This window comes from Marmota marmota, unplaced genomic scaffold (genome assembly GCF_001458135.2).
Source record: "Marmota marmota marmota unplaced genomic scaffold, marMar, whole genome shotgun sequence".
Taxonomy (NCBI): domain Eukaryota; kingdom Metazoa; phylum Chordata; class Mammalia; order Rodentia; family Sciuridae; genus Marmota; species Marmota marmota.
In genome coordinates, this window is record NW_025999880.1 from 12828994 (window position 1) to 12855267 (window position 26274).

The 26274-nt window shown below is 46.0% G+C and overlaps 1 protein-coding gene and 1 long non-coding RNA gene across 15 annotated transcripts in view; one reads left to right on the forward strand and one right to left on the reverse strand.

Moving 5' to 3' along the window:
- The first annotated feature begins 1300 nt into the window (after nucleotides 1-1300).
- Nucleotides 1301-26274, forward strand: part of Ttll6 (tubulin tyrosine ligase like 6) — a 46874-nt gene continuing 21900 nt past the window's right edge. For 4 of the 14 annotated variants that reach the window (XM_048789548.1, XM_048789556.1, XM_048789551.1 and 1 more), the window contains exons 1-13: nucleotides 1303-1510; nucleotides 8466-8681; nucleotides 9592-9695; nucleotides 10829-10947; nucleotides 11173-11303; nucleotides 12800-12956; nucleotides 13758-13901; nucleotides 14523-14608; nucleotides 18825-19050; nucleotides 20348-20523; nucleotides 22760-22948; nucleotides 23831-24008; nucleotides 24951-25229. In XM_048789548.1, coding sequence (XP_048645505.1) covers nucleotides 1410-1510; nucleotides 8466-8681; nucleotides 9592-9695; nucleotides 10829-10947; nucleotides 11173-11303; nucleotides 12800-12956; nucleotides 13758-13901; nucleotides 14523-14608; nucleotides 18825-19050; nucleotides 20348-20523; nucleotides 22760-22948; nucleotides 23831-24008; nucleotides 24951-25229 — 2106 coding nt within the window. In that variant the 5' untranslated portion in view covers nucleotides 1303-1409. Of the gene's footprint in view, nucleotides 1511-8465; nucleotides 9715-10828; nucleotides 10948-11172; nucleotides 11304-12799; nucleotides 12957-13757; nucleotides 13902-14522; nucleotides 14609-18824; nucleotides 19051-20347; nucleotides 20524-22759; nucleotides 22949-23830; nucleotides 24009-24950; nucleotides 25230-26274 lie in introns of those variants that run through there. The other 10 variants (XR_007342667.1, XM_048789575.1, XM_048789542.1 and 7 more) reach the window with 8 other exon arrangements.
- Nucleotides 12155-15342, reverse strand: LOC125612337. The gene is made up of 2 exons (XR_007342673.1): nucleotides 14595-15342; nucleotides 12155-12817 (listed from the first exon to the last, which is right to left on the reverse strand). It is a non-coding gene; the product is annotated as an uncharacterized LOC125612337 (long non-coding RNA).

A 26274-nucleotide genomic window follows, 5' to 3' on the forward strand; every position in this document is an offset into this window, starting at 1 on the left:
GGCACAATGCTCCCAATGAGTTCGCTGAAATCCTCCAGGAAGCTTTCCTGGATTAATCCCCAAAGGGTCCCCATCAGAAATGTGGCTTCTGCCCCTTCTCTTAGAATTTTGGACTGTAGCTTTCCTGAGAAGGTACAGTTTTTCTTCCTCCTTTTGTTGCTCATTAAGTGACCAGCAAAGGCTCTATTCTCAGCAGAGAGGATGATCCTAGAGACTAAACCTTTCCCATAGAAGTGACCACATTTCAGTGGCATTGCATCAAACCCCTGAAAATTTCTCATGACTGAAGAAGTAAGGACATTGACAACAAGAAAGCATTGTCTAAAAACACTATAGTTGCCAGGCGCGGTGTGGCAGGAGGACCGCAAGTTCAAAGCCAGTCTCAACAATGCCAAGGCAGTAAGCAACTCAGTGAGACCCTATCTCGAAATAAAATACAAAATAGGCCTGGGAATGTGGCTCAGTGGTCGAGTGCCCCCGAGTTCAACCCCTCGTAGCCGTCCCCCAATACATAAGATAAAACACTATAGTTTATGCACTTAAAATCGACCCTTTGATCTTTCACCAAATCCTGAATTAATCCAGGCAGAAAGACCTCCTCTCTGCCTACCAGTCCTTTGCAGGCTGCAGTCTGGGCGAGGTATGAGGAACGGCGAGAAAAGTACAAATATTTGAATCCAGTCACTACCACGGTTTCCCACTCTGAGGACAGCCAAATGGTTGTGGTGAGAAACCGAGACCCCTGACCCCTTAAGCCTCATTGACTTTTCAGTCGGTCTGGGTGGCACTCTTATTAATCAGGTCGATGTCCTGATTCAGAAAGTCTGAGCGGTACATGGCTGATTGGCAACACCCATTTTACTGTGAAAGAAGCTAAGCCTCAGATAGGTAATGTGGACTGCCCAAGGTCACACAGGCAAAAGAGGCCTGCGACTGCGATCCTGACTTGAGTCTCCATCCACTGCTCTCCAGCTTCTGGTTTCGGCAATTGACCGTCGTTGGAGGGCTTAAGTTCAAGTCCTTCCCTCCCCGCGGCGGGTGCAGCCGGAGCTCGGGAGCTAGTCTTTCGGACAGCGCCGGTGCACTGCGCTCGGTAGGCGCCGGCCAGGGTGAACCTCCGCGGGAACTCCGATCGCTGGGTGAGGGCTGGGGAGGAGCCCCGCGGAGGGCGAGGGGTAGTCGCGCCCCTTAGCTGTAGGGAGCGGGTGCGTCCCCAGCGTCTCCCGGGACAACCTCAGCGCTTCCCTCTACCAGCTCTGGGACGGTTGATTAGATTCGGAGGGAGGGGCCATGGCCCGCTAATGCAGGGGCCAATCGAAGTCCCGAGACCTCCTGTATGTAAATATGAGAGACTGGCGGACGCGGAGTTAGGAGGAGAGCGGGCTGGATTTGGGGTTGTCTGGCAGCCAATGGGAGCGTCTCTCTTTACTCCTCCCGGGGAGCCTGCAGGTGTGGCTGTGAGCGGTGCGGGCCGTAGAGCTCGGGCGAGACCGCGTAGAAGGATTCGCGGGTAAGAGCGCCCCCGAAGTCCGGTGCTGGCCCCAAACCGCGGCCTCTTAATGCCTCCCCACTACGGCAAACCTGACTCGACACGTCCCCTTACCCCATCTGAGACCCAGTTCCCAGGGCTGCCCTCTGCCAGCTACTCACCCTCACAGCCCCTCAGCTCCGCAGCTCGTCTCTTCTCACCCCCCCCTGTTAACGCTCGCTTCCGGCTTCCCCCGATTTCCTAAACTCGGTGCCACCTGTGAAATGTCCCTTAGTTACAAGCGATCCCTGGGACTCCCAACAGCCCTTCACCTCCTTCTTCACCATCGTGGGTTCTTCTTTTCGTCAGTTTTCTTCCTTGGGCTTCGCATTTTTCCTGCCTCCTTTCCTCCCTCTTTCCCTTCCACTTGTTATTTCTCACCCCTTCTGAGGGAATATTCTTCCAGGTTTGAGGAAATTTATTTCTGGGATTTAAATTCTAGGAAAAAAAATATTACTTACATTTGGGGTTGAAATGGGAAGGGGGCTAACGTTTATTAAGCACTGATATGCGCCGGGTGCTCCAGAAAGTTATTTAATATTTACACCAATCCTGCCATTACTTTTTTTAAAAAAAATTTTATGATATGGCACATATTTTGAACGAAGCTCTGCTTTAAGAGCATTAGAAATGTTAACACAGTCTTTAGAATGGTCTCATGATTTGTCTGTTATTATCCTCATTTTTTTTATGAGGAAACTGAGGTACAGAGCTGGAATCTGTTTTTGCTAATATTGTCTTGAATATTATGAAGAAAATGACTAGACATGAACCTAACCTGAAAATTACATCTTCCGATCTTGCAGAATTCCTAAATTTCTAGCAGAATAAAAGATGGCATCTGAGTTTGCAAGATTCTTATCTTTCCCAGTGAAAGTGGCCTGTTGTTTTCAGGACTTCTCAATTGGCAGAGCCGTTGAGCAATTTGATTCCACATCTCTTTGTTGTTAGTTTATATTTTGCTAAAATTCCAAAGGTGGCTAAAAGGAAAAGCAAAGAGGCTGCAAAAGGCATCTTCTTTCATCCTGTCTGGATCAAAGCTCAAATACTCTGAATGAGAAGTTTTTAATCTCTTGTGGGTCCTATAAGCATAAAGAAGATAAGGAATGAAGAAAGGAAATAATAAAGTGGCTCCCATGCCATATTGAGTCAGAAGGGCTAAGCTGAAAGCTAGATCCAGAGGTATCTCCTCTACATTCTTTTGTCCCCACTCCATTCATCATTTTCCAAGAGCTGGTCACTGGAGGCTTCAGAGGGACCCTTCTAGTAGGGAAACAAGAGCCAAAACATGAAAGAGGGTGTGTGAAGGAAAACCTATTATTTGGGAAAAGAGGAGGAAGTTTCAGGCAGACAAAAGAGGAGAGTCCTTCAGACTGGAAGAAAAGTCCAGACTATAAATGGAAGGAATGAAAGAATTTGGCTAACCTTTTAAACATGTTCCTATATCATCCTTTCCTACCCCCATCCCACCCTGTCTCTCTCCCAGGGCTGGGGATTGAACCCAGGGACACCCTACCACTGAGCTACATCTCCAGCTCTTTTTAATTTTTATTTTGAGACAAGGTCTTACTAAGTTGCTTAAGGTCTCTCTAAACTGCTGAGACTGGCCTTGAACTTGTGACCTGTCTTAGCATCCCAAGACACTGGGATTACAGGCATGCACTACTGCCATGCTTCCTATCATTCTTATTTTAATCACTGTTAGAGTCTGTAAACAAGTCAAAATAACACCTGGCATTTTGTCAGGGGAATGTTAGAGTTCATAAACAAGTCTGGATGGTGCCTGGCAAAATGCCAGAGGGAGTGGTTTGAGAAGTAACAAAAACAAGCCATTAAGTGTGGAGATTCCTTATTGGTTGACTGATGTATCTAGTTTATGCTAATTAGATAAGCTGTGTGGAATGTATAAATACTGCTCCTGTCCTGCAATAAAGGGCTCCTACTCCTGCTGTATCAAGGTACACAAGTTATTCGTCACCCCCCCCCCGTTTATTTTGCCCAGCCAGCCGGACTGCGGCAAATCACCCACAAAATTATTCTTTCCTCCCACTAATGGACATTTGTATTCATTCAATCTTGGCAAAAGAAAGCATTAAACATTTCCTAGTGAAAAGAAGAGTAGTCAAATGTGTAGTCCTTCAGAAGTGGAAACCAGACATGGACTCCAAGTTTTTTCCAAATAACCTGTAGGGAGTTTGCCTCCAGCCATCCCAGTGCTCAATTACTCCCCCTGGTGGCCAATAAAGAGTATTTTCATGCTCCCTAACTAAGAATGAAGTTGACAGCCTCTGGTTTGGAAGATCTCAAGATCAAACCCATACTTAAATGGAAGGAAACAACAGTGTTTTTTCACCATCCTAACTATCCTATTTGGAAAAGTGAACTGAACGTCTCTTGCATCATTAAGAAAAATTGGGCCAGCCTGGGAAACTTAGCAGACCCTGCCACAAAATAAAAAATGAGATGGTTGATGTAGCCTAGGGGTAGAGCACCCCTAGGGTTCAATTCCTAGTACCAAAGGGATACAGGGGGGAAAGAAAGTAAAACAAAAGAGAACAACTGAACATGCTATTTACTGTGTTTTGTTTGTTGCATTGGTAGCAAGGCTCTTAGTCTTCTTTTTCAAACTCTCCAAACTACTTAGTCCACTTTGCCTGCTGTTCTTGCGCATTTTTTTTTTTTTTAACCAGAGATTAAACCCAGGGTTGCTTAATCACTGAGCCACATCTCCAGCCCCTGGCCCTCCTTATTTTTTTGAGACAGGTTCTGGCTGAATTGCTTAGGATCTCACTAAGTTGCTAAGGCTGGCTTTGCATTCACAGTCCTCCTGCCTCAGCCTCCTGAACCACTGGAATTACAGGAATGTGCCATCATACCCAGAAGCGTCCTTGAACAATGCAAAGAGAATTATGCAGGGTAGGAAGCAGAGGTTTTGGTCCTGGCTCCAATGACTTGCCCTCCAGCTCTGTGCACATCCCCTTTCCTAGAGTCCAGACCAGTGGCAGTACTGGGGGGCGGGGGAGAAATTTCAAAACCTCCTCTAAAAAGTAAATAGACATTCTTCAAAGTCCCTCCAAGAGCTAATATTCAGGAATTCCATAATATCTTAAAATTATTCTAATTACACCCCTAATAAAGAGCCCTGGTATAATGTGCATATTGGTGAAAAGAAGGGAAAGAGTGAAAACGAATACAAAGCAGAAACAACAGAGCTATTCCCAGGTTATGAAGAATCCAGAGAGATGTGAACTTCGTTGGAAATTTAGGAGCAGTTGGCTTTAAGGGATGTGGGGACACTTTATTTATTTTTTATTTATGGTAATGCTGGGGATTGAACTCAGGCACATTAGATAAGTGTTCTACTGCAAAGCTCTACCACCGGACTGAAATAATTAATTTTAAGGAACTAACGTCATCAAGGCTGCATCTGGGTGCAATTTCTGATTTCCTTTCTGCAACTAGGAAATCAATTACTTTATAATCACACCATTTATGGGTGATCGGCTGAGAAGAAAAAACAGCAGAGTATAGAGGAGAGAGAGGCTGTGGGGTCAGACAGACATGTGTTCTAAGTCCCAGATGTGCCCCTTACTTTCCTCTCTGTGCCTCAGTCTGCCATCAGAAGCCCAGGGTCATACAGCTTATAGTGATAGACAGCACTTCGTGAGTACCAACTATGAGCCAGGCACTGTTCTAGGAACTTTATATTGTATTAAGTCAAATGAGTTAACTTGTTTATTTCCCATAGTTGGGGTAAGCCATTTTACAGATGAGGTTAAGTAACTGCAGAAGGAGGTTAAGTAAACCACCTAAAAGTTAGGTATTTGGGAAGTGATAGAGCTAGAATTTATTTCATTTTTAATTTTTATTTTGTGGTATTGGCGATTCAACCCAGGGACACTCAGGTCCCCTGAGCTATACAGCCCCAGCATTTCTTTCTTTTTTTTTTTTTCGAGTTGCTTAGGCTGGCCTCAAACTTGTGATCCTCTGCTTCAGCTTCCAGCGTCACTAGGATTACAGGTGTTCACCAGCAGGCACAGCTTGGCAACTACATCTATCAACTATAGCAATAACAACACATTACTGGGCCAAGTGAATGCTTCTACAGGTTGGGTTCAGGATGGAAGTCTCCAGCAGGCAACCTTTGAATGAGATATTCTCTTTTAGGAGACTTTGGAGAGAAGCCAGCAGGTTTCTGCCTTATAAATTAAATAGGGAGGTTGGGAGAGAGAAAGACAAAGCAAAAAATAATCACGTGTGGCAAAGACTATTGTCTGCCATCTCCCACCTGTCTCCGGTGCCACCCAGGTACTTGTGTCATAGGCAGCCTAGAATACAGGGGAATGTAGGCAAGAATGCCATGGTGAACCCATCCCTCCTAAAGTTCATGGGCTTAGCTCCTTGCACTATGGGTCTGAGCCCTTCTCATGAAAGGACAAGCCATTTGACCTTTTTGTTTGTCTGGTTGGTTAGTCTCTTTGAGGCAGACAAATATAAGCAGCCATGATTAGTTCTGACCACTTGGGTAAGGATTTGAAAAAGGGCAAAGATAACTTCTGACTCCAGAGGTCAAATTCAGAGTCAGTTTCTCCCCAAGTTAACATTAACCTTTAGGTAAACGAGCCACTCCTCCTTGAGGGCTTGGTAAACAGGAGCCGTTGTGGAGGGCTAGGGGAGTGGAGCTGGCCGTTTACCTGCAAGGAAGGGAGCAGCCCAAGGTCAAGATTCATGTTCCTTAGTTCTCTTGAACTTTGCCAAGTATATGCCCTGTCAATGAGAAAAACTTTACATTACAAAGCTCAGGTTTTATCTGTCAGTTGCATGGAGTACAACTCTTTTTCCCCTTGCTCCGCTGTCACCAAAAAGGGACTTGGGTACAAATGATAATGAGAGACAGAAAATAAGTGGCAATCTTTGGTCCATGTAATAATTCTGCCTGTCTTTCTCCCAGGGGTGATTATAAGCATTCAATGAGAGTATGCATATGAAAATTGTTTGCAAAGCCCAAAGAACTATCCCACATTAGGGTTTATTGTTAAATTATTCATGGATAGCCTTCCTAGTGAGAGCTCCCACCGACACCAAATTAGCTTTGGGAAAAGGGCAGAGAGAGGTAGAAGGGTATAACGTTAAAGACATGGCTGTAGGGTATAAGAGTTGGCTAGAATTAGCAAGTTTAAATGCAGAGGGGAGGTGATTCCCGAGAGATTGTGTACCTCTGGTGAGCCTGCTATAATTGCATGTTGCTAGTAGTAGTTAGTAAAAATTGTTGAAACCCCTCTGGGAAACAACAAGGTAAAAAAGAAAAAAAATATGTATACTAGAAGCTACACAATTTTCCTATAATTAGGACTATAATCTTCAGTTATTAATCTAAGAAAATAATCCCCCAAAAGTAAAAGACCCTCTCTAAAAGTATGGGGGGGTTGTTGGTATTATTTTTCCTCTGGCATCTTACTATTTTGCCCAGGCTGGTCTTAAAACTCCTGAGCTCAAGCAATCCTCCTCCCTTAGCGTCCCCAGTAGTTGGGGCTACAGATTCGTACCACCAAGCCCATTTGGAAAATATATATTTTAGAGTTATTTACATAAGATTAAAAATTGGAAGCAACTTAACATTTCCAACAACAAGACAATGGTTAGTTAAATATGGACACATTCCTTCTATGGAATATTGCACAGCCATTAAAAACTAGGAACCTGCAAACTTTGCCACCACTTAAAGGATGTTTACAGTTTATGATATTATGTGGGCAAAAAGCAGATACAAAATTGACTACAATAATTGTGCTTGAAAATTAAGAATAAAAGAAGGCACAGATGAGTCAAAGTTGCTCTGCCCCACTTCTAAGGAGTTTGTTTGCAGTGAACCCAGGGCCTTCAGCATGCTAAGCAAGCCCTCTACTACTGAACTATATCCCAGCCTACCGTTCCCTATTTTTAAAGAATCCTGTAATGTATTTTCAATAATAATAAGAGTGTGTGGGAGGAAAAGATAGTAAATAGCAAAATAACTATGAGTATCAAAAGAGAGGAGCTAAAATGGTGAGGAGCTTGGTAGGATTTTAGGAGGTAAAGAGAGGAAGGGAGAGCACTAGAAAAGGAGCCTTATGGCCACAGGAGCCTTGGATGTAACAGAATTCGCATTAATTGGGCCTAGCATATCTGGGTTACCCAAAGTGAACTAAGCACATTCCTAAAGAGTATTGAAGGAGGAACATTAAAGTTCACTTTTAAAAATTTGATATTTGAAAATTCAAGCAATCATCGAAGATGTCTCTTGGGGATCAGGAGGATGAGAACTTTGCTGTACTTCCTTGTATGTGTTTTTTGATTTGGTGTTATTTTTAATTTGGAGTGGATGGTAAGGGAGATGTTATAGACTTTTCTGTGGTGGGCATACTTGAAGGTCTGCATTTGACCCTGGACTTGAATCTTACAGTCAGCTACAAATCAGCACTGTACTCCATGAATGAGCATTGCATTTATTTTCAGGCCTGAAGATTACTATGTGGGGAGTTGGATGTAATACTGAAAGAGTTAACAGCTTAAATGCACCTCCACTGCACCCTCGGGGACAAGCTCCCTCAGCTAGGAAGGCTTCAGGCTTGGTTCTGAAGCTGTCTCCAGACACTTACTTTAATAAGATTGTTTACCAAGTAGTGTCATGCACAGCATCTCAGCCTGCTCTGGAAAACCCCAGGAGGCAAAAACCAAGGCTAGGGTTGGCTGGGTTAAGTCCCCAAAGGACGTAGTCAATGGCAAAAGGTGAAATGGGCTCCTTCCCAGAGCTTGCACTAACTGGGGAGGTGGGTTGGCATTTTATACAACCTGTTGCCTTGTCTTGGAATTCCAGTTCACTACCCACATGCGCAGGGGAGGGGGTCCCCCTGCAGGTGGGTCTGTGTAAGTACCATTCCTTCTGCTCTTTCTCCAGGGGTAGCTGGTATTTCCCCAGAGCCTCCTTCCAAGTCAGGAAGATGCCACAGTGCCTGACTTCTGAAGGTAAAAAAAGAGCAGACTCCAAAGAGAGGGAGAACTGTTCCATAGAAGATCTAAAAGAAATCATCACCCTGGCTTTTGTGAGAGAGAACACACAAAAGGGGTTTCAGGAGGCCCGTCAGCAAAGCAAGAAGAAGAGGAAGAAAAAGAGGTTAGGATTGGAAATTGGGAATGGGACTCCATGTTGGTAAGAACAGGAAGGACCTGGAGGGAAGGAGGCTTGATAGAGTAAAGGAAAATTGTGAAGCTGTCAAACCCACTCTGCTTTTCAGTTCACATAAAAAGAAGGCTCTTTTGATGGTTTGTTTTATAGAATCAAATAATCATGTGTAAAACTGCACCTTGTCCTAATTTTCATTCTATTTATGTTTAGAATGCCTTTCAAAAAATGAGTAAAGAGAGAGACTTTCCTTGCATAAGTATAAGAAAGGGCTTATTTAGGGCTGGGGTTGTGGCTCAGTGGTAGAGTGCTTGCCTTGCCCATGTGAGCTTTGATCCTCAGCCCCACATAAAATAAAAATTAAAAAAGGTATTTTTTAAAAGTGCTTATTTGTTCTGAGAATTTAATACACTTTAAATATAATAGAACCATGCTATTGTATTAGGATCTGACTGTAGCTTGTGGATTCCAGTTCTTGTTTAATATTTTGCCAGGTCTTGCTCCATTCAGACTGATTAGTGTCTGAAAGATTGTCTGCTTTCTCACTGACAGCTTCCCTACTGTGCAGAAGAAGAGAGAAGCAAGTATTTTGGCCAAAAATATTTTAAATTCCTGTTCCCGATGGACTACTGGAGTAAAAGGACTAAGAAAATGATGTTAATATGAAGCTGCATGCTAAATTAGCTATAATTGCAATATAGACTCTATATCCCATGGACAGGGTAACAGTACTGATTCCATGCTTTCTGCCACTCTGTACCCATTCATGTCCTCAGTGATGGGAATAGTTGAATCAGGCTTAATGTGATAGCTTAGGCTTCATGCAGCTCCACCTGGGACAGGATGTTTCTGGGTGCAGTCTGTCTCTGTCTTGTGCTTTCCTTTTTCTCTTTTCCAGATGATTGGTGATTAATCTATCCAGCTGCCGGTATGAGAGTGGTGAGCATTTCAATGCGAAGGATCGGGGACAAGGACCTACCATTTCCCACTGTGACGTTGGGAAGGGTCACTCTTGATGTTGAGGGTATTCTTGAGAAAAAAGGGTGTCTTCAAACCCCCTTCCTTGGTTCCTCTGGCTCCACAGACTATTTGAGAGAGTTGGGAATCTCATTCCAAGAATCATGGGTTTCGATCCCCGTGGCATATTTTTCAGCTATCTGTAATGCTTACAGTGACTGGGGCTGGGTGCTGTGGTGCATGCCTGTATGCCCATTGGCTCAGGAGGCTGAGGCGGGAGGATCACAAGTTCAAAGCCAGCCTCAGCAAAATCAAGGCACTAATCAACTCAATGAGACCCTGTCTACAAAATAGGGCTGGAGATGTGGCTCAGTGGTCAAGTGCCCCTGAGCCCCTGAATTCAATCCCTGGTGCAAATATATATATGTATATATATAGTGACTGAGGATCTCATTGTAGAAGAGGCAGCTGTTGCTGCAGTCAATGGCCCTGTTTTAGAACATATGTCACAATCCAGCAGTCTGAGGCTAACCCTGGTCTACAGACTTGCTTTGTATTACAGAGCACAGTGTTGTTGCCTTTGTGTTTGAGTTCAAATTCTAATGTCCTGGCCTGCTCTTGTCCTCTCCTGGTTACTGCAGGTCCTCCTTCCTTCTTATGCCTAGGAAGGAAGGCATCTGGCCTGTGTTGAAATCAGTTTTTTAGCTATTAATACTAATAGGGGGCAGGAAAGAAAGATGTGATAGTGGTATATATGGTTTTGAAATACATTGTCTAAATTTTTTTTTCCTGCCAATTTACCTCACTAGTTAAGATTAGCTCTGCTTGGTGTTAAGGATCAGTTTGTATTTTCTGAACACTCAGGGCTTGGTGTTTAGGAGAAAGCCAGAGGCTTGCTTCCTGGCAAGGGGAAGCCAAGGCGGGTCAAACATTTACCCCAGATAACTTTCTGTGGGAATCACTGCATACTGGCTGTGTTCTTCAACAGCTTCCAACTCTCCATGTTCCTTTCTTGGTAGTGGTACATCCAGACAGGGAAAGATGGCTTACAGTCCTAAGGAGCTGGGTCTCTTGTTCCAGTACTTGGGTCTGGAACTACCTAGAAAAGGAACCTCCCCATCCTTTGCTCCTCCTTTGCTTCCTGGGCGAACAGGACATTTCTTTCTTCAATTCCATTGCAGTGCGTAGGGTGGCCCAACAGTATGGCCTTCGAGAGGGAGGTGACAACGATGACTGGACTCTGTACTGGACGGACTACTCGGTATCACTGGAGAGGGTGATGGACATGAAGAGCTACCAGGTATTTTCCTCAATTTAAGTGTGACATCTGCCCAGTCCCCCCCCAACTCCCTTTTTGTGGTGCTGGGGATTAAACCCAGGGCCTTGTGCATGCGAGAAGCAGGCACTCTACCAACTGAACTATATCCCCATCCAGGGCCCCCATTTTTAATCACTGACGCTTGAGGGGAATCTCAGAGTGCTCCCATGTCCTCCCATTGTTCATGAATTACTGCTTCCCTCGTAGAAGATCAATCACTTCCCTGGGATGAGTGAAATCTGCCGCAAGGACTTGCTGGCTAGGAATATGAGCCGCATGTTAAAGATGTTCCCTAAAGATTTCCACTTTTTCCCTAGGACCTGGTGTCTTCCTGCTGAGTGAGTGAGCCCAGATTTCCTTCTCTTCCCCACCCCTATTTACATTTCCCTCCTGCCCTGATTCCCTGGTTGCTACTTTCCCTTCCCATAAGATCTCCCATCTCTCTCTATACTGTCCAGGAAGAGAAAGGATAAAGGGTGTGTCCAAGGTTGAGAACACACAGGGCTCTGCCTATAAAATGAGATGACAATTAAGGGCCGGGTGCCTTGGAGCCTGTACCTGTAGTTGGATGAGAGTTTGTTCTCACCCTGAAGGATGTTGATCTTGAACTCCTTCCAACCATTTAACTGTTCTGTTTCTGAATTTTTTAGGACCAGGAGCTCCTCTGGAGATAGTGGGGTTGGGGTTGATTAGCACCCAGGGTAGGAGCAGGGAGGACTGCCTGCCTCTGTCCCATGTAGTGCCGGGCTGGACGGGCAGCCCTGTCCCTTTTTGCTCTCATTTTATCCATTTCAAAGCTGGACCTCCATTCCTGATAGGCAAAATGCTCTGGAGAAATCTGAGATGGCATGAGCACAAGCAGGGGTATAATCTGGTGGTTGAGACAAGGCAGGGGTAGTGTGACATGCCACCGTCTGTTTTTACACTCACATGGCAAGGGCAGAAGAGGAATCCCACTCTCCCCTCTCCTCCCAAGACTTCCTTAAACCAGGAGCTCCCAGCCTTTCCTTAGTCTGGAACAACTTCCAAGGTTTAGCAGCAACTTACGAGGAAATGTGTGCACTGTCCAGTTAACAGGAGCCTCCAGATTTCATGGCCACTGAGGAACATTGTGGCTAAGTGATTTTCCCAAGAATCACAAGGTTCTTTTGAGTTAAGATGAAAAACAAGAAATATAGCAAGACTGATATATATAATCCATTAATTTAGTTTCTTTCTTTTGAATATACTGTCTTAAAAGCACATTTAAAGGTTTTATTTGCCCTCCCATCCTCTGGCTGGGGGTGGCGACATCACAGATGAAACACTGAAGCCCAGAGAGGGTAAGAGACCTATTGATTCAATGTCACATCACTTGTCAGGGCTTGAGCCAGACTAAGAACTCCAAATCTCCTATCTGTAAATCCAGAATGCCAAACTGCCTGGGTCATGGCCACCTTCGTGGGGTGGATAGCACAGATCATCACTTTGCTGCATTATGTCATCTTAACTAACCACTGCATGAGATGGGTTTCATTATCCACATTTCCTAGATGATGAAATGTAGACTCCGAGAGGTCACGTCCTTGCGGGTACACAGCTGGTGGGTGGTGTTGCCTGGGCTTGAATCCAGACCTGAATTCCCTCCGAAGCCCACACACACACTCCACTTCATCAGTTCTATTATCTCTCTCGTTGCTGGCCTCTGGGCCTCTGTCTATCAATGCCAGGACTTTGTACTTCAGATACCTTTACTCTTCTGTTTTTTTGTTGGTTTGTTTTTTCATATGGAACTGGTCTTCCTTTTCATTATTCTTCAGCTAATGGTGTATCTTGTTCCTTCCCTGTCTGGTAGCTGGGGAGATTTGCAGACCTATAGCAGGTCAAGAAAAAATAAGACATACATTTGTAAGCCAGACTCAGGTTGCCAAGGGAGAGGTATATTCATCACCCGCACTGTGAAAGAAATCAAACCAGAGGAGGATATGATCTGTCAGCTCTATATTTCAAAGGTACTTCCTTATTGTGATTATTTATTTATTGCCCACAGCAGCCTCGGGATGTAGCTGCACTGGATACAATGTGAAATGAGTCAATGGGGGGTGGAAGTGTGGATGAAGCTGAGACTGTCTTCTATCTTGGCCTTTGTCAGACCGAATTTCCTGAGCAGAGGTGCTGCCATGTACACTTGTCTATTGGTCTGACCTCATCAGGCTAGCCCCTTTGCTCAAATAGATGAGAGCTGGGAGAACACCTTAGTTTGTGGATACCCTACCTTATTTGGGAGAAGGGAATCATCCTGGAGGGATTCATGGTAAACAGATTCCCTCCCTGAGTGCCACAGGTCACAGTATAACCTGCTGCAGGGAGGGAACCTTCTAGAAGTGTGAGAAGAGGGAGAAGCACTGCACCTCCCACCCAAGGCAAAATGACCAGGATTACTGGTTGCAGGAAATCTCTTACAGAACCACAAGTATAACGCAGCCCTGGATGAGAACCATATGTCCTTTCATCAAAGGACTTTTACTGTTACTTTATTTAGTTGCCAAGATATCTCTTGGTGGTAGTTGTTTGTGCCAATGAAGAAATCAGGAAATCAAGGCACAGTGTGGTTTGGTGACCTCTTCAAGGTCACAAGTCAAGCCACAAAACCCAAGTTCTCCTTATCCTGCTCCCCAGGCCTGGCCAAGCCTTCACTTGGCAACACTAGACAGTGTTGGACTGATTCCATCCATGAAAACAAGATGGGGGCTGGCAATTTTTGTATGAGCTTCTCCTCTGCTGCTTGTTTGACTTCTCTCTTCTCCTCCCAGCCCTTTATTATTGATGGGTTCAAGTTTGACCTACGGATTTATGTGCTGGTGACATCATGTGACCCTCTCAGGATTTTTGTGTACAAAGAAGGACTGGTCCGCTTTGCTACCACTTCTTACTCTTACCCCTGCACAGACAACCTGGTGAGCTGAGGGGACATGATGCCTCCCCCTCCTCCTTAGCATGATAAAAAGTCCTGCTTAAATACCCTTCCTTGAGACATCATGGATCTGGCTGTCATTTGCTGAGCACTACCTATATGCCAGGTTGCATATATTCTTTAGTCTGAGCCCTCCCAGGAACTCTCAGACATAGGAGTTATTATTCCATTTTACAGAGAGGGAGATTAAAACCCAGAGAGTAGAAGGGACTTGTCCAAGGTCACACAGCTAGCAAGAGGTGAGTCTGGGACTTGTGGCCAAGTCTGCCCGACTCCAACACCAGGTCCACAGTGCTCAGGAGTGAGCTATCCTGCCATCCCCCCACTCTTAAGTCCCCTAGGACTCCTGAAGTTTCCCTCAGGCAAGGCAGCGCTCACTCTCAGGAGGAGCTAGAGTTTCTTATACTCCAGCTTATACAGGGTTAAGTTGCCCAGGCTCTAAGATTCCCCTTTTTACTGCCTTAATTTTGCCAGTTTAAGTACATCTTAAAACTTCCCTTTCTTTTCCATGCAGTTAATCCCCAGGGGCCATGGGAGGGCACAGAGAGAATGCAAGAGGCCTTCATGTCAGCCTGACTCCACATCTTATGTTCTCTTTTCCCAGGATGATATTTGCATGCACCTGACTAATTATTCCATTAATAAGCACAGTTCCAACTTCATTCAAGATGCTTACTGTGGCAGCAAGAGGTAAAGGAGCAGTTTTTACTCTTCTTTCCAGGATTCTACCCAAACCCTGTCAGTCTCCGTCAGTGTTTCCATCTTGGGTCACGTGGTCTCAGAAGAGACTTTGCCTCTCAATCCAGAACTCATCTCAGCTCTCTGGACTGTTAATCATTAAAAGGAGGCCACATCGTAAACCCTAGGAGGCTGGGAGGAGGAGAGATAAACTTGAACCGTTTCCCCAGCAGAATACATACACACACTAAAACATAGCCTTGTTACAGTTGCCCTTCTGACATTTCCAAATCAACAGACATTTATTGATCACAAGTCTGCCATTTGAGAAGGACTTGCCAGGCTGTGGTTTCTTGGTCTGTGGTTCCCTGGGGTGTTGCTCCATTAGAGATTCTCAAGCTATGTGTCATGAGGATGCCCTGGTGCCACATGACGTGTGGCTAGCTGGCCCTTAAGATTCCCCAGAAGGGGGGACACGAAAGGAATTTATGAGTCTCATCATGAGCAGCTTTTCCATTTGTGTTTGAGTTTGAGCCCGAATAGCTCTCACTTGAGTTTTAAGAAAGAGGAAGGCCGAGGAACCTAGTTTGGCCAGGCAGAGGGCCAGGCAGTCTCATAGGGCCCCTGGGAGACTCAAATGACTCATTGGCAGTACAGTGTTCTGGTACTTCTGGTGGCCTCAGAGGTGCTGTGCCTGGCACCTGTGTGCAGTTTTCATTCTTGAATTTTCACCACAATACAATGGCAAAGCCATTATCACCTGCTCTTTGTAGGTGGAGAGCCATGAGTTAGGTGCCATCTCCATTTTATAGATGAGGAAACTGAGTCTCTGCAGGGCTAAGTTGCCCAAGGTCATCCAGCTCTGAATGCTAGCATGGGACAAGAAGCTGGGCCTGTCATACTCTGAGGCTCACCCTCTTCCTACTGAACCAGGTCTCAAGGGACTGAGGAAAAGTCAATCCATTTGGTGTCAGAGCAGCAGAGAAATGTGTGGCATTTCAGCACACAGAAAATCTCTAGGCTACGCCTGCTGGAGGGGATGTGTCAGGCTGGGAGGAGGTAGTCTGCCCCTTTTCAGAGGACGTCAGCCCCTCTGTATTGCCTGTGTCCCCACCCAAACTTTGGGCGCCAGTGGTGCATGTGGAACGTCAACACTCAGGGAGGCCTGGCTTCTCATCCCTGCTCTGCTGCTTGCCAGCTGAGAAAGCTTGGACAAGGTACTTCATCTCTCTGAGCCTCCGTTTCTGGGTCTGTAAGATGAGGGCCATGAGAAAACCTGCCCTCTCCTGCCCACCTCGTGGGGCCTCTGTGAGACTCAGATGACTTGTTGGCAGTACAGTGCTCTGGTTACTGTTGTTTTTCTTTGGTCTCAAGGCCCTCATTTCCCTTTTATGAGAATTGATATCCCAATAACAGGCCTCAGGCCCTCAGGCCATGATGGAGGTGGTGTTGTTGGGCACAAAACTAAAGCAAGGGTGTGAAGATTTCCAGTATTATTCTCTTTTTTGCTTTCTTCCATTTATTTATTGGTGCTGGGATGGAACCCAGGACCTCATGCATACTCAGCAAGTGCTCTACCCACTAAGCTATACCCGCAACCCTCAAATATTCTTCTGCTGCCCTAGCTTCCCCCACTTCCTTTTCCTTCTCTTCACCTCTCTCTCGCACCCCTGTTCTCTGTGTGCCCTCTCTGTGGAGCAGTCTTCTGCCCCCATGGCCTGGGGGCTGTGCCCTCTCTTGGCTCAGCCCATCTCCTCAACAAGTGTGCCAGAGAGAGCTTGTTTCATAACAGAGCCACTCCCGTAATAATTGATGGATTGATCCATTCTCGAGGACAGAACCCTCATGACCCAATCACCTCTCAAGGCCTCGCTTCTCAAACTGCTATACGGGGGGCAAGTTTATGCACATGAACTTTTGGGGAACACAAACCACAGCATGTCCTGGTCTTTGGTGTGCTTTCCATTTGGCCAGGTAGAGGAGTTCTTTCATTCTCCCCTATTTTTTTGCTTTTTTTCTTCCTGTTCCTCCTTCCTATCTTCCATCCTTCTATCTTCCTTCCTTCCTTTTTTTCCATTTCTTTCTTTCCTTCTTTCATCCTGTCTTTCTCTCTCTTCCTCCCTCCCTCCCTTCCTGCCTCCCTTCTTCCTTCCCTTCCTTTCCTTTCCTCCTTCTCTGTCTGTCCCTCCCTCCTTCCTTTCTTCCTTTCTTTCTTTCTTTCAACCCAAGGGTCTCTACCACTGACCACATCCCAGCTCTTTTTATTTGTATTTTGAGACAGGCTTCAAATTTGCAATCCTCTTGCCTCAGCCTCCCACGTTGCTGGAATTACAGGCGTGCACCACCGCACCCAGTTCCTCCCCATCTTCTGGGAAAACCTATTCCTTATGCTGTTTCCCCTGCCCCAAAGTTGGCAGCTAAGGCCAACTGTTAAACCCTTTGGTTAGTCCCCCAAACTGGGGTGCAAACTCAACCAGAAAAGTGCTCCTCAGAGTGAAAGAGAAGACAGAACTTCAAACCTGGCAGCACTCTGGGGCAGACACCAGTTCTCTTCCTCTTCTGTGTGCTTGGCATATAGCTGTTGTTAAAGTGAGTTCACTACTTGCTGGCCCTCAAGAAATTGTACAATATTGTATATTGTGATAGAGCCTGAGTCATCAAAAGAAGGTTTTGTTATGTTCTGTAACGTCTGTTATAAGAAGTCAGGGAAGTACATGATCTGTTTCAGGAAAATTTACATCCCAGTTAGGCAAATTAAATACACTTTTTTTTTTCCACTTGAAAGGATTGACTTCAAATGATCTAGAAAATCCACTTACATGCACTCTGACAATGGCAGGTAGAGGAGGTGGTCTCTGTATTGAATGACCTTTCCTTTTCTGTCTTTATATAAATGCATCCTTAGTTGTTTTGTATGTGTGTTGATTTCCCAAATGGTGCCCAGGCCTCCCATGGCAGAGGTGGTGTTTCCTCTGTGTCTCCTCATTTCACCAAGCTTTGCATGCACAGCAGGCCCTTATCAGATGCTCATTGGCTGGTAGACCTGCTTCCTCCTTTTCTGACCACTTCACTTGGGCTCCAGCGAGCTTTTAGAACTGCCTGGGAGCCTTGTCTCTTGTCTTCGTTGTTCTCTTCTCAGGTCTCCATTCTCTTGCATCTTCTCCTGTATTTCCACTTCCACTTTGACTCTCTGGGGGACATTTGGAACATATGTGTGAGAGGTTGAGTGTCCACCCCCACCACTGCCTCTACAGTCTCTTAGATTCATCCTTTTTCTGTGCTGCCCAGCTTAGAGTTAATGGAGCATCTGTCCACTCAGATATTTCCTCATGGATGTCTCTGGTAGAGAGGCTCTTGATTTCCTCAGCAATTGGATCAACAGCCATACTGATCTGCCTCTGACTGAGGTTTCCTGGAATGTGGGGCTCTCTGTTCAAAAATAGGAACAGTTCAGTTTGCCTGCTATTGGTAACCTTGTCTGTGGAAATGTTGTGGGATTGTCTTTTTCCTGTGGGCAACCCTGAAACAAGATTTCTGTGTTTTCATTTTCCCCTCAGATGATTGAGGTAGAACCAAGGTACCAGTATTCTTAAAAGACTCCCCAAGTAGATAACACCAGAGGTAGAGAAACCATTGCTACGCAAGCACAACTATGATGTAGGGTGTTTTTTCTTTTTCTTTTTTTCTCATCCATTAACCATTTTTCCTCCCATACTGGGGATTGAACCCAGGGGCGATTAACCACTGATCCACATCGCTAGCCGTTTTAACTTTTTATTTTGAGATAGGGTCTCATTAGGTGGCTTAGAGCCTTGCTAAGTTGCTGAGGCTGGCCTCACACTGGCCTCAGCACCTCTGGAGGTGCTGGATTATAGGCATGTGCCACCTCACCTGGTTCCCATCCATTAATTTTTCCACCCAGATATCCCATCCTTTCCCCAGCTCACAGGTGTCTTCTAGGCCACAGTGAAAGTGCTCAGGTCATGTCTTACTTGACTATATACTTGTACCTACCCCAGGGCTCTGGACACCTGAGGGGTGTGGCCTATGACTCCTACAGGCTCCCTCCTAAGCTGACCCAGCCCTGTGGTCATGCTAGGTCCTGGGTGTTCATCCACACCAGCTCTAGAGCTTTATCTTCTCTAGAAGTTTCTGGTTTTCAGCATGCCGTGGCCTTGAATGGCCAGAGGCCAGCTGCCCTGCCTGATGGCCTGTGGTTCCCTTCCAGGAAGCTCTCTACCTTCAACACGTACATGGAGAACCACGGCTTCAACGTGGGACAGATATGGAGGGCTATCGAGGATGTCATCATCAAGACAATCATCTCGGCTTACCCAGTCATCAAACATAACTACCACACCTGCTTCCCTGGCCACACACTTAACAGTGCCTGCTTTGAAATCCTGGGCTTCGACATCTTATTGGACCACAAACTCAAACCCTGGCTGCTGGAGGTAGGGAAGTTCAGGCGAGGGGTGAGAACTGTGCCCTGTTACTAGAGTCAGCCAGTTTCAGGGACCCTGCCTCCTGGCTCACCTGGATTGTTCTAATCAACTTCCCCTGCCACTTCCTCTCATGGTGCTTGCTGCCTGTGGGGCTTCCCTCTTAGCTGAGAAGTGGCCACCAGAGGGGGGTAGACGGCTGGGAATTAGAGAATTCCTTGTGTCTTCTTGAGGTCCAGCCAGACTCGCAAACAGACTTGCTGCTAATCTCAGACACAGAGTGATTCTAAAGATAATTCTACCTTTTGTAACAGAGTTCTCTTCCAGAAAGGCAGTGTTCTTCATCAAAGCTGGGTAGGTGATACTAAGTATCAGATGGGAGCTGACTCCCTTGGCTTCTGGCAGATCTGCATGACTCAGATCTAAGCACCAGCAGAGCAAACTGGTGTCTGCTGCCCTAGGAATGGGTGGCAGAGACACTCAGTGAGTTTCCTGCCTCCATGGGGGTGGGTAGAAGGAGAAAGAGAATCTTTCCAAGTTGCTGTCTCTTTTCCTGGTTGGAGTGATGCTCAGGAACCTTCTCAAGTGTCCATTCAGCATGAATGATGAGGAGCAAAGTGTGTACATTAGGTGACATCCGAGGTGCTAGTGCCAGGTACTGATGCCAGAGTCATACTTTAGCGTGGAGAATTCAGAACTGCAGATTGGATTCCTGGGGATTTGCCTTCCTTCACCCTTGTTCTCAGGTGTGAGGGAAATAGAGAGACGGCCACTTAGAGCTCTTACCCCATGAACAGAATGAGCCAGCGTGAGCAAGCCTTCAAAAACTGCTGGAAATTTACAAATGTCACCCAGTGCTTCTGAACAGGATGGACTTTGCTGTGGGCAGGAATAAGTTCTCCTTCTCCTCCCACCTGTTCTCCCCCTCAGCCTGATGAGGCTCCAGAAAGTGTTCCTCCTTTCTTTTTCCTACCTCCAAGCCAATCTTTCAGACCCCTCCTCTGTTCTGCTCTGTGTAACACACATGGTGCATGTAAGAGAACACATATCAGATGGGGGGAAACCAAAGAGGGGGCACACCTCACGCTTCCAGAGGAGAGAGGACCAAGATGAAACAGGCTAACCCAGAGGGAGTTCTGCTTTCTGCTTTCTTTACTGTGTCTCAGGGACAGACTATTTGTCACCTCTGGGTGGTCTGGGCAGCCAGGGCCCTGAGGTGGATGTTGGCAGCATCTGGAGGTAGCATCTGCTTTACCCCTCACTTTTACCCTGGACGGCCCTGTCCCCAGCTGTCATCTTGCCCTCACAGGTCAACCACTCTCCAAGCTTCTCTACTGACTCCCGGTTGGATAAAGATGTGAAAGACAGTCTGCTGTATGACACCCTGGTACTGATCAATCTGGAAAGTTGTGACAAAAAGAAAGTCTTGGAGGAGGAGAGAAAGCGGGGGCAGTTCCTGCAGCAGTGTCCCTCCCGGGAGGTCAGGTACAGCAGCACCCTCTGGCCCCAGGGCCCTCATTCTCTCACTTCCCTGCTCCCAGGGAGACTAGCTGTCTTGGTCAAAGTTACAACTCAACATCCTGCTAGTTATGTGGCCTTTCATCACTTCTGTGAGCCTCAGTGATCTTTCTGTGAAATGGAACTAGTGACACATAATTACTTTTTTCCAGTACTAGGAATTTAACCCAGGGGTACCATTGAGCCACATCCCCAGCCCTTTTTATTTTGAGACAGAGTCTCACTTTCTCAGGTTGGCCTCAAACTTGCAATCCTCCTGCCTCAGCTTCCTCACTAACTGGGATTACAGGTGGGCACCACCACACTCAGCCTGTTAGGAGAATTAAATAAGATCATTCATATAGAGTCTTAGTATATTGCCCAGCACCATAACTTTTTAGAGGCTATCAAAAATTTTGCCTGTGAGGTGGAGTGAGGATCAATGGTTGCAAGTAAAAAGAAAAAAGACAGAAAAGAAAAATTTAAAAATAGAAGAATCTTGCCTGGAGTTGGGGGGTGGATTATTTCTAGCAAACTATGATCCTATTTAGAAAGTGATAGTTTTTTGTGGGTTTGATATGCATTTCCCTGATGATTAGCAATGTTGAATATGTTTTCATATGTTTATTGGCCATCTTCTTTACAGAAATGTNGGGACACTGCTGCAGGAACTGCCCCCGCTTTCTCTCCTCCTCCAAGACTTTCTTTTTGTCACAACTTTCCAGATTGATCAGTACCAGGGTTTGAACCCAGGGGTGCTTAACCACTGAGTCACATCCCCAGCACTTTTTCACATTTTTTTTTTTTTTGAGACAGAATCTCACTAAGTTACTTAGAGCCTTGCTAAAATGCTGAGGCTGGCTTTGAACTTGTGATCTTCCTGCCTCAGCCTCCTGTGCTGTTGGAATTACAGGTGTGCACCACCATGCCTGGCTGGAATGTGAGTTTTTAGTTGCAGAATATAGTAATTCAAACAGTTGGATTATGGATAATTTTTGTTCTTAGAAATAGGAGATTAAGTTATACACATGTAACTATATATATAACGGATATGAATTGATTAATATGTGAAGATTTAAGAATTACCAATATAAAAAAATAAAATCAATATTTTATTTTTACTAAAATGAAAAGTTCGTCAGTCCTTTCCCATGTTACTATGTTGGCAGGAGCTAATGTCTGAAGGGCGTCATTTGCATTGTCACTGAGGCCTTCATTCTGCATAGTGGTTCTAGTATCTTAAGACTCTGGGCCTGGTCAAGGAGGTGCCCTGGTTGCTTTTCAGATCCCACTAAGGACCCTCCCCCACCTCTGCCTATTTTCCTTTCCAGAAACAGAGCCAATCAAATCCTTTGGGACCGAGCTTCTGGAACAGGGGCAATGTGTTGTACTAGTGTCCAGATGGCACTGTGTTTCTCTGGCACTTTCATGTGTACTGTCTCCCCTGCAGGGAGGAAGGTAGAATGGAGTGTGGTGTGGTGCTGTTCTTGAAGCAGAGGAAACCAAGACTCCAGAAGGGGAACTGACTTTCATGAGATCACCTTACTGGTGACAGCTCTGGACCCAGAGCCCAGTGGGTGTGCCAGCTTGGGTGCCAGGATACCTTTCCACTGTACTGCTGTCTCAACTCTTTGAGGAGGAGACCACATCACCCCATCACACCCATCACACCCATCACACCAAGGGTCTCCTCTGCATCTGTCTCCCTTCATTACTTTGTCCTGGATCTCTCAGTGTCTCTTGGTTCCCCTTCTGTAGAGGGGGCTTATCATGCCTCCCTACCTGACCTCCATTTCCCCAAGGGGCTATGAGGAAGAATGAGATCATTACAGCTCATAAAGCTCATTAAGCTCATCCAAGAAGCCCTCAAATTTAGCAGAACACAAGCTGCCATTCTCCAGAGAAGAGTAATAAGGGTAATGAATGGGAAGGTGGCGACAGTCTGCCTGGTCAGACTAAGCCAAGGGGGAAATGGGTTTTACTCGTAAGGGGAGAGAATTTGGTGAGCTGTCAGAAAGGCTCTTCCAACCAGCTCTTAGTGAATTGTGACACTGGTTGTCCCAGGAGGGCTAGAATCTCCTTTCCAGGAAACATTTTTGCTTTTATTTAACAAATACTGTTTAACCACTATTATGTGAAAGGCCTCCCTCTGGCCCTAGATGACATCCAGCTTGGGCATGTCCCTTCCAAAAAAACTGTATCCCTGTGTTCTGAATCCCAACAGGATTGAGGAAGCCAAGGGTTTCCAAGCAGTGCAGTTACAGAAAACAGAGAAATATGAGAAGGAAAATTGTGGCGGGTTCCGGCTGATTTATCCCACTCTGAATTTGGAGAAGTATGACAAGTTTTTCCAGCACAATTGCTCCCTCTTCCAGAATACTGCTGCTTCCAGGGCTCGGGAGTTGTATGCCCGGTAGGAAGGCTCCCAGGATGAGGTGGCGGTGTGTTCTGGGGATTGTGCTTGACCTGCTGGGTAGCTGTCCTGGGGTGGCAGGGAAAGTCCCTGAGCTTCAATTCCCAACCTTGAAGTTGCTTGGGGAACATTTGCTGTGGTCTCACAAGGGCCATAAATTGGAAGATTTCCTAGTGTGGGGTATTAAGTAGATAAGTAGATAGGTGACTGACCATAGAGAAACTGACCATAGAGACAGACGCCCTCACCCCATTCCAGGATGCACACCTCCTCAGATTCACGCAGGTATAAAATCTAAGGGCTGGAAGGGAATTGTCCCATTAAATCTAGTCCCCACCAACTATCTCATTTTATGGAAGGGGAAATTGGATCAGAGAGGATATTATATAACAAGATAATATCAGGAGAGGGATTAGAACTCCCAGTCACCTGACTCACGAGACCATATTATTTCCACTATATTGTGTCACCTTAAGAGCACTTTCCTGATCTATTGGCCAAAGAGCTCATCATATGAAATGGTCCCACTGGGAGCCCCTGGCTGTAGTCTCCCACCCAGATCCTCTTCCAGCACCTGCCATGGATGCAGATGGTCTACTGGGAAGTAGGGAGGAGATGGGGTTGCGATGGAATAGAACATAGCTCTTTTTACTGCACATTTCTATTTGAAATGATGCCATTCCCTGGATGATTAAAGGGATGACTTCTTTCTTACCACCTTGATTTCTGACCTTCAATCACTTGTGCAGACTGGACACACTGGGGGAGGGAAGTGGGGGCACTCTGCCTCTCCATTTTAACTTGTCTATCGCCCAAGGAGGATGCCCACCTTCACCACCTGTCCCTAACCTCCATGAGAATCACTTGTTCCTCATTGGGCAGGCAACTGATCCAGGAGCTGAGACTGAAACAGGAGAAGCAATCCTTCCAAATGAAAGAGAAGAAGGTGGAGATGCAGGGAGAGTCAGAGATAGCCGGCGAGAAAGCAAGGGGCAAGAGCACCAAGAACCAGCAGAAAAAACAACAGAAACGCAAGACCACCGCCCACAGCCCCAAACAAGTAAACCCAGATGGGAGGGGAATGTGCATACCTGGCACCCTTCCCAGGCTGGGGCCAGTCTCTCGGGGGTTGCCACGGAGACCACTACTCCGAGCCCAGACATACTGACAGGCTACTTGGAGGGCTGGGCCACAGGAAGGGAACTGTGGCAGCCACACAGAGCTGAGTGTCCATCAGAGCATCACTTCATTCAGGCAGCAGAGGATTCTCACTCATCTGTCCTTTTTATCTTCTTAGAAATAAGAGCAGGCAGGCTGTGCTGGGAGACTGGGCATGATATCATATAGAGAGCAGTTTCCAGGACCCACATCCTCAACTCCAGCTGGGGTGGGAATGCCCTAATTCAGTGGGCCACTGGGAGAGCTTCTGGAAGGCAGAATCCTCAGAACATTAACAGGGATGACTGGTCATGGTGGGGTCCTTCCTGCTGTCTGCATGGGTTGGCCCAACCTCCAGGCTTGTTGGTAGCTGCCCTCTTGTCCTGTGATCTAAGTTTCTGGCTTCTGGTTTCTCTGCCTAGTGCTTTCTTCTAGCTCACTGGATAGATGACTTTTCAGTCCACCTCAGTTGACTGTCAGCCCATCTGCTTCATCTTAAAGACTTACTTGGAAGGACAGAATTAGAGCAGTTTTTTTTTTTTAAACTTTAAGGTTCCAGACCTGTTGAGAATCTGATAAAAGCTCTGGGATCTCTTGTGGTAAAATATACAATGCACTATTTTAAAACTGGTTTCAAGTGGCTCAAAGATACCCTAAAGTCATCCATGGGCCCTCTAAGGAGTCCCAGAACCCCAGGTCTAAGATCCTCATATTAGAGAGACTTTGATACCAACCGCTTTTCCTTCTCCTTATCTCCTTTGCACCTACCCTTGGGTGCAGACAAATCTGGAATTGGCCAGAGCTGAGTTCCCACTGGCTGTGTGTTTGGTTTCCTCCTTCCCAGTACTTCCGGCCATTGGCATTAGTGTCCTGCACACCTGAGTTGCTCTTAAGTGTCAAAGATGTAAAGAAGAATGAAACAGGCAGTAGCCTTGACCAGGAGGCCGCAAAGAAGAAGACTGATTCTGCTCCCTGCAAGCCTATCTCTGCAAGACACTGCAGATCTGTACCTGACATGAGGCGGTTAAGACTCAATTCCTCTGGGTTACAGTGCTGTGAAACCAATTCCAGAATCAAGATGGCCAAGTCAGTCAATGAAGTGAACATATTTTCTAGTACCATGGTAAGTAGAGGGCCAAGTTCTAGGAGGAAACTCTTAAAGTTTTGCTTTCTGGTCCTTTCTTTCCCCTGACATGTTATGGCCCTTTGAGTAAGCCATTAGCTCTCTCTGGGCCTCAGTTTTCCCAACTTGTGAAGACCATATTGTGGCATGGCACACTTGCTGGGAGGATGGGCCTGGGATGGCTTTTAAGGAGGGTCACTCTGTGTACTCCTGTTCTTAGCAGGTTACCACCTGTACTAGTTTTCTTGGGTGCTGTGGCAAATTGCTACAAACCTGGTGGCTTAAAACTGCATGATTTCTTCTCATAGAAGAATAACCTCTCTCTCTCTTTTTTTTTTTAAAGTAAGGAAATGACTCTGAGAGTCTTTTTTTTTTTTTGAGAGAGAGAGAGAGAGAGAGAGAATTTTAATATTTATTTTTCAGTTTTTGGCGGACACAACATCATTGTTTGTATGTGGTGCTGAGGATCGAACCCGGGCCGCACGCATGCCAAGCGAGCACGCTACCGCTTGAGCCACATCCCCAGCCCAGAATAACCTCTCTCTATTCCTGCAGAAACCAAGGTGTCTGAAGGATAGGTTCCATCTGAAGGCTCAAGAGAGAGGTTGCTTCTTTGTTAGATTCTGTTGGTATACTAAGTTGCCTCAAACTTCCAAGTCACTGGGATTATGGGCATTCACCATCATACATGGACCTTTTGAAAAAAATAAATACTCTTATACTCCCATTGTAGGCTTAAATTATTTTTACACGTGAGGTGTGGCATGCACCTATAGTCCTAGCTACTTGCTGGAAATTGTTGGTTTGTGGTAGCATAACTCTCTGCTGTTGTCACATGTCTTTTTCCTATATATCTAAACATGGCCCTCTTTATTTTTTTTTCGTTTGTACTGGGAATTGAACCCAGGCATGCTTTACAACTGAACTACATCCCCAGCCCTTTCTAGTTTTTAGAAACAGGGTCTCGCCAAGTTGCTGAGGCTGGCCTCAAACTTGGAATTCTCCTGCCTCAGCCTCCTTAGTCTCTGGGATTACAGGGATGCGT